Source organism: Sipha flava, unplaced genomic scaffold (assembly GCF_003268045.1).
Source record: "Sipha flava isolate LNK unplaced genomic scaffold, YSA_version1 80_pilon_pilon, whole genome shotgun sequence".
Taxonomy (NCBI): Eukaryota; Metazoa; Arthropoda; class Insecta; order Hemiptera; family Aphididae; genus Sipha; species Sipha flava.
The window spans coordinates 1618459-1625925 of record NW_020273622.1 but is presented as its reverse complement, the minus strand read 5'-3'; the positions used below and the strand labels follow the sequence as shown (position 1 = coordinate 1625925).

The 7467-nt window shown below is 24.1% G+C and overlaps 1 protein-coding gene across 3 annotated transcripts; it reads right to left on the bottom strand.

Moving 5' to 3' along the window:
- On the bottom strand, nucleotides 1-7467 carry LOC112693087 (cleavage and polyadenylation specificity factor subunit 5). 3 transcript variants are annotated; one of them, XM_025567987.1, is made up of 6 exons: nucleotides 7118-7464; nucleotides 3241-3441; nucleotides 2906-2969; nucleotides 2642-2807; nucleotides 211-325; nucleotides 1-146 (listed from the first exon to the last, which is right to left on the bottom strand). In XM_025567987.1, the coding sequence occupies exons 1-6, from the start codon at nucleotides 7240-7242 to the stop codon at nucleotides 125-127; spliced, it is 693 nt and encodes a 230-aa protein (XP_025423772.1). In that variant the 5' UTR covers nucleotides 7243-7464; the 3' UTR covers nucleotides 1-124. The 3 variants fall into 3 exon arrangements, with proteins under 3 accessions (XP_025423772.1, XP_025423774.1, XP_025423773.1); XM_025567989.1 differs by lacking the exons at nucleotides 1-146; nucleotides 211-325 and adding an exon at nucleotides 1986-2355 and having other exon boundaries at nucleotides 2605-2807; nucleotides 7118-7467; XM_025567988.1 differs by lacking the exons at nucleotides 1-146; nucleotides 211-325 and adding an exon at nucleotides 1988-2355 and having other exon boundaries at nucleotides 7118-7467.

The window sequence follows — 7467 nt, the reverse complement described above, 5'->3', positions numbered from 1 at the left end:
TTTCTCAATTCTATACTATTTACTCAAAATTAATCTACTTTACAATTACATTGAATCGGAGAAAAATCTGTTCAACAATTGATGGGCAGCAAATGTTTAAAATATCCTATAGCTAAGTTCTAAATTACATATAAATGAAGTTGAATCTGAAAAATAAATATAAAAGAGTTTAATAAAAACAAAATTGTGAATGTAATTTAGAAATTTTACCTTCCAAGAGCTTGAGGCAATGAGGAAATAATTGATCCATATCCTTGTGAGTTATCAAACAGCTCAAACAAAGGGGCTGCCACCAATTTGTAATTTTTCGGCACAGCAAACAATGCTAAAGAACAATTAAATTATCATATCATTTAAAAACAGAAAGTTTTATTATATTATCTTGTTGAATTCACAAACAAATCAATTGATTTAATATAAATTGTACACTTTAATATGAATAAACAAATTATACCTATACATAACAATATACATTGATTTTTAATGTTTTTTAAAAACAGTTGTAATCAGAACAAATGTACATAATAACATTAAGGATAATTAGTGAATATTGAGTGACAACTTTGTACAACAGAACTTAAATTGTATGTTAAAATGGAAATTTTTGAAATAATAAAATGAAATGCTTAAAAATAATATAACATTGGAAATAATACATTATTTAAACTGCCAATCAATTTACTAAATTAATATACTTGCTTATGGTATTTTAACAAACATACATGCCCACATTGGGTAGATAAAAAAATATAAATGTTTTCATTTTATCAATATTTTGACGATCATATATAACTTTGAAAAAAATACTATTTAATTTAAATTGAAAAATAATTTATTTAGGTAAATAATCTTAAACGTAATAATTTCATTTAAAACATTACAAATGTTAAATACATAATTAGATATGTTAAATAATGTAATGACAAAATAAACCCCCAATAAATTATTAGTACATCAATATTTATACATATTAATTTTTGTTTAAACACTACTCTTTACTTATTAATTATTTATCATTTTTAACATATAGTTCGTAAAGGGAAATTAGAACATTATATAAATAGTTTAATTGAAACAAAAATAATAAGTTAACTTCTAAGACAAAATGTCAAAACGAGATACACAATAATAATAAAATCGTTAGTATTTTTTTTCATCAGAAACTAATAACATGCTTTCTTAACGTTCTAAATGGAATATTCTATCTATACATAATAATGTGACATACTCTTAACTTCTCGGGGCCCGAGAAGTTAACAATACTAAAACTTAGTGTTTATGTTTATTAGTAATAATATAAATTTCCTGTTTTATATAATCAAAATGATAGGTTCAAGATAATTGTCAAAATTACTATTGAAACATTATCTTATAAAATTAAAAAATCATTCTGACTAAGTCTTATATTTAATACAAATTTAAGTTATAGAACAATTATTTTTAATTTAAAATATTAGTTTGATTAAATTGCCATTTTATACATTTGATGTATATAAAAAATAAAAAAATACTATGATTATTTAGTAAAATTTTAAATTCAATCATTAAGTTTCTATTAAAAGTTTTAATTTGGTATAACTTACTAATAATAAACAAAAACATCAAATTAGTATATCAAAATCTCTTAGACATTGATTATAAAAAGTTCAGAAATGGAAAATTTTCTTTGCAAATGTTTAATATTCATATAACCAGAAGAATGTTAACAAATTCTCAAACCAAGTTAACCCACCAACAATTAAATAAGTATACAAAAAAAAATTACAGGGTGTCAATACAGAATTTATTTATCATAATGGAAGAGCATTAAATAAAATATTTGTTTACATTTAAAGCAAAGTGATATGTTTTTGAAGAATATTAATATTTATAACACAAATTATTTTCTTTTTGATTATAATTTAATAAAAATAGTTTTCATTATAATTTAAATACAAACGAACAACAAATATTTATAATTAAATGTTAATTATTTGACACTCTGTATTTCAAGAAAAAATTTAAATCCTTGAGAATTAAAGAATTAACTTTAAGTGTTTTAATGTATTTCAATAATATAAACAGAATAGAAATAACATGTACAATGGATATATCTCAATCAGAAACTGCAAATAATCATTTACTAAAATGAATTAGTCTTAAAATTAATAAAACCCTTTCTTCGTATATTGTTTAAGCCAATTTAAAATCTGTAGTATACACCACAGTGATTAGAACAATAATCATATAAGGAAACCCTATCATGAATTTTTCCTAGACAATTTTTATAAAAAAAAATACATTTCTTGTATGTGAAGTTTTACAATCAACCAGGATGATCCTTTCTGAACCAGCAAATCATGTTGCCATTGCAAACTGTGAAATATAAAATAATATAATGTAATTTAATACACATCTTAAGTGATGTAACATACACGTAAGTTATAAATAACAAATGTATAAATTTAACTTCAGAGCATGTTAATGATAATTATGACCTAAAACAAATTTTTTTAGAAATAAAACCTTTTGGGAAAATAAAAATAATAAACCTTTTAGTTATTTTAGCCTTAGAAATACTAATTAATATAGTTAATTAGTTTTAATAACTATAGTTGTACTCACAAATATTGAACTTTGGATTCCTAATATTTTACCTTACCTTTATCAGGTAACTGAACTAAGAAAAGTCTTTTATGTTCTTTAGGTTTAGTTATGTGAGGTGGTATATACGGATATGTTGGAGGTTCAAAGTTAGGTCTCCACCAGTTTCCAATTGTGTCTTCAACAGTCCATTCTGGTTGAACACCATCCTGTCTACCAAGAGTCTGGAAAAATACAATTGAAAATACAAATAGAAAAAGTATTTTTAATTAATTTTAAGTATAAATAATTTGAATTCAGTCATATTAATCAATATAATTACTTCAGTTAGTAATCGTTTGAGCCCTTCAACTTCATCTTCTGCAGGGTTTAGTTCTCCACCTGGCCTGATAAAAAATTTAAACTACAATTATAATTGATACTATTAAAGTAAATATGTCATAATTATGAAATTTATAAATTAAATATAAATTTTAGAGTGTTATTAATTATTCAAATTAATTATTAATTATTCCCTTAATCAAATATATTCCAACTACTATTTTCATTAAACAAATAAATATAAAATGCATATTTGAAGGAATTTGTAGCTATTAACACCCAGACTTCCAATTAATTATAAATTTAAAATATAATAATACATTTATTTTAACTTACAGTTTAAAAAATGTTGTGCCCAATTGCAACAGTAATACATGAGGTAATCCATGTTTATGAACAATTAAAACACCTTCTACACTACGGCGCATGCCAATTTTTTCAAATTCATCACGCATTCGTTGAAATCTTGCTGGTACAGATGGATCTTTTTCAAATAAAGGTTCTTTTGTACCAAATTTATAATTTGAAAGAGGATACCTAAAATAAAAATAATATTAGTGCATTAGTATGTACAATAGAAATTTCAATAGAAAATTCAAATGTTCAAAATAAAGTAAGTTGTTTTGATAGTTTTTTTTTTTTTTTTTTTAATAGAGAAAGAAAAGCTTGAAATCTCCAGATTTAATAAATCTATGGATAGTATTTTAATTTAATAATTGTAGATAATTTCCAAACCAAAGATTGGGGGAGAGGAGGGACAACTTTTCTACCTAGAAAGAACTGTTCATTACCAAGATTCTAACAAAATAACACTATGGAACAAGTAAACTAGTTCAACCCGGCCACTTAGTCCACTTAGTAATTTAAAATAAATATTAACACAACATTATTTTTTATAATATAATCTGTAGTATAATAACAAAGTATAATAAATTCAAAAATTGAATACACATGTACTTTATTTGTTTTAAAATATTTACATTTATATTTTATTTTTAATAACTAAGTAAAAATATACGGTAGAAACTCAATTAACTGTCACATCAGCAATAAACGTATATATTTTACAACTTGGATTTTCAGAAAAAATAATATACATATACACTATATATTATATACCATATTAAACACTACTAGACAGAAACTAATAATTTTAAACAAAATAATCTGTTATTTTTGTTGGTTTTTTTATTTACACTTGAGTTTTTTTCTTATTATAATTAATAAGAAGTTTTTCTTTATAACTGTAATATTTTGTATATTATGTAGCCTTAAAACCGCAATACTCTTAAGTCAATGATTAAATTAAATTAAAAATAATTAATTCTGTTCATTCACGTCGTATTTATTGCATATTTTGGATATTAGAAAAAAATTATATACACCTGATAGTCGCTGCAACAAGTTTATCGCGATAGCAATAGCAATGATGGATAACTGAGAATGACAGTTGATGGAGTTTCTACTGTATTTTAAATACTTAAAAGCAATATAAATAATGTAATAACATATGCATATATTAAGTTCTTAACTATTGAAAAATCAGTTAACAATTTATATAAAAAAATTCAATAACCAGTCAATATATACATTATTTTGTAAAGGCATGTCTAGTTATAATAAATCTTAAAATATAAAATATTGTTACAGACATACATAAATGTAGGCCTTTACGAATATCACAACACGGGGAGAGACCACATAAATAATGTAAAGAGCATTAGAGTAACTCTTATTATAAACACCACATATAGATATTAGGTATTATAATTGCAATGATCAATACACTAGGATGCATGTCAAATATTAACATGCAAATATAAGTAACAACAAGTTAACATCATTAAATATAAAAGACATGTGAAGGGTAGTCATGCGAAAGATAATTGAGAAGCCAACCATTCAAATATAGAATAGGTAATCAAAATTAGAAATCCATATACTTTTCGAACTAGATACAAATATCAAATGTATAAGTTACTTAAAACATAACTCAAACCATATCCGTCAAGTGAACACAAACAGGGTATATATATAAGGTAGTCAAGAGCAAACCAATATGTGTTTAATATGTATTAGTCCAATTGTAGCATCTTCATATCAATAAACTTAATAAATTAAATGTTTGGATTTAAAATTATTTTACAACTAATACTTTAAACTTATATTGTAATGAGCAGTTATTAAGGTTAAAGTTGAGTTATTATTTAATACATCCTTCACATTATTCAACACCACAACAGTTGAACTGAAGGGCACACAACAATATCAAGACTTGTTATTACAATAGTCTTAAAAAATGATAAAACAAAATTAATATTAATAAATAATATGAAAAATGATAAACTGTTAATTTTTATAACAATAAATATTCAGTTATTAAATTCAAAATGTCAATATACTGTTCTACAAGAGACTACACTATGCCACTAACCAAAGCTAGTTAGGTCCTATGCACTCAATTCGCTAATCAGCACAACTTTAAGTCATATACATGACTATAAACAAAACAATAAAAAATTAACAAAAATTAAAATATAATAAAACAATAAGGTATAATTTAGTTTTATACTATTATGGTCAACAAATATAATAATAAGTGGTCATTAAACATGTTTAATAAAAACAAACAAGGTGTAGTCTTCACCATGTAAGATATACTTAAGATATATTTAAGATAAGTTTATATAAACTATATGTTCATAATATAAACAAATAAGAATGTGTTAATTATAAAAAAAATTTGAATTACAGTAGAACTTTGATGACTAATTTAATTTTAATTTTTTCTTATTGACATACATTTTTATTGATTTTTTTGACAGATATAATTATTACAAAAATGTATTTATTTATAAATTATTTACTTCTATGACATACCACATACTACATGCCTCCTTACCTAAAATTTACAATAACCCTCTCAATATAAAAAGTCTGAAAAAACACATTATAAAGATCAGGCACGTATCCAGGATCAATTTTCGGGAGGGGGTTTAAAATATTTTTAATACATGAACTGAAAATACATATAACATAATATATAGGTATAATAATAATAATAATGTATAAGTACATCATTTGTCATTTTCTAAAACAGATAACGTGTAATAACTAGAGGGAAATTTACAAATACTTAAAATAAACTATAGTTGTACAATTATACACTTATATATAAAGACGTGTTTCGTTAGTTTTTGTTATATTATAAATATATACCTAATTTAAAAATTTCGGGGGGGTTTGAACCCCTGATAGAGATTAGTTCACTACAAGTGACAAAATGTTAAATAATGATTGATTTGTCTAGCAATACCTAGAACTATTGTGAGGGAATGGAAATACGAATATTGTAGTTGACAAAATAATTGTTACTTAATCAAGGAAATAATGATAAATAGATTTTCAATCTAGAGTTTAATAAAATACAAATGTACATTATTGAAATCTTACTCCAGGACAATTGACTGCCCCAAAACACATAATTGGGACACCAGGACGCCATATTAAAATCCAATACTATGCCACCAAACCAGGACGTATAGTAACCCTATGTTAATGGAAATTCTTTATTTATCAAATTCTAATTTATTTTTTATTTATTTAATATTACATTTTATATTATATAAAAGCATTTTGTTATGTTTTAAAATTATCAAAGCATGACAAATTAAATAATCATTCTTTGGTTATTGCAGTTTAAAACTTAAATAGTTTAACTTTAAATTTTTTTTTTGAATCTACGGCATCAAGGAAATCAACATTTTCCTACTTGTAGAAGTTCTAAGAATAACAATTACTACCATAAATCTATTTACAATAAAGTCTACACAATGTTTATTAAATTAATAATATTAATCATCTTTGAGCTAAGAAGAATATATTGCTTACTATTTACTATGCCAATAACTTAACTTTAGATATATACAAATTTTTAGAACTATGAGCACGGTTAATCAAGGTTCTACTGTATTGAATTATACCATTACTATTTAAAACTTGATAAAAAGTTATATTGAACAATTCATGGAAATTATGTTTGATAGGATGATTCTGCTACAGATATTAAAAATTAATAACAATAAATTGTTGTATGTAAAACTATACTATTAATTTCAACAATGGGTAAATAAAATTACTGTGAAATAATAATAACAAATATTGCAACAAAAAAACGAAGTATTCCACTTTTCTAGTTAAAATGAATACTTACAAATTAATGTGTCTATTTAAGGACGGGCACGTTGATGACTTAACTGGTGCAGTGCGCCTAGGCCACCCGGTGCCCGGAGAAGATTGCACATTATTTTGTACCGGTTGGCTAGTGCTCAACGCCATTTCTGATACTGTGTTGGACGACAGCTTGACGATTCGATAATAACCACAAAGAATTAAAAATGTTAGTCAGCATTAAATATTAACGCATTGTTTTATACGAATATTATTATTAAACTGGTAAATACTATGTCTAGTGTTAAAACACAACTCATCCATACGAGTCACAGATAGAACACAACAGCGTCTCATGTACGAAACAAATTCAAAATGGCGGAATGTGTTTGT

Bases quoted from the DNA above. Each gene is read 5' to 3' on its own strand.
- LOC112693087 (XM_025567987.1), bottom strand. From the start codon at position 7,242: ATGGCGTTGAGCACTAGCCAACCGGTACAAAATAATGTGCAATCTTCT. The intron at 2,808-2,905 runs GTAATTATATTG...GTATTTTTCCAG, and splicing joins TCAAACGATTACTAACTGAA to ACTCTTGGTAGACAGGATGG. The intron at 147-210 runs GTAAAATTTCTA...TTTATTTTTCAG, and splicing joins TTGCCTCAAGCTCTTGGAAG to ATTCAACTTCATTTATATGT.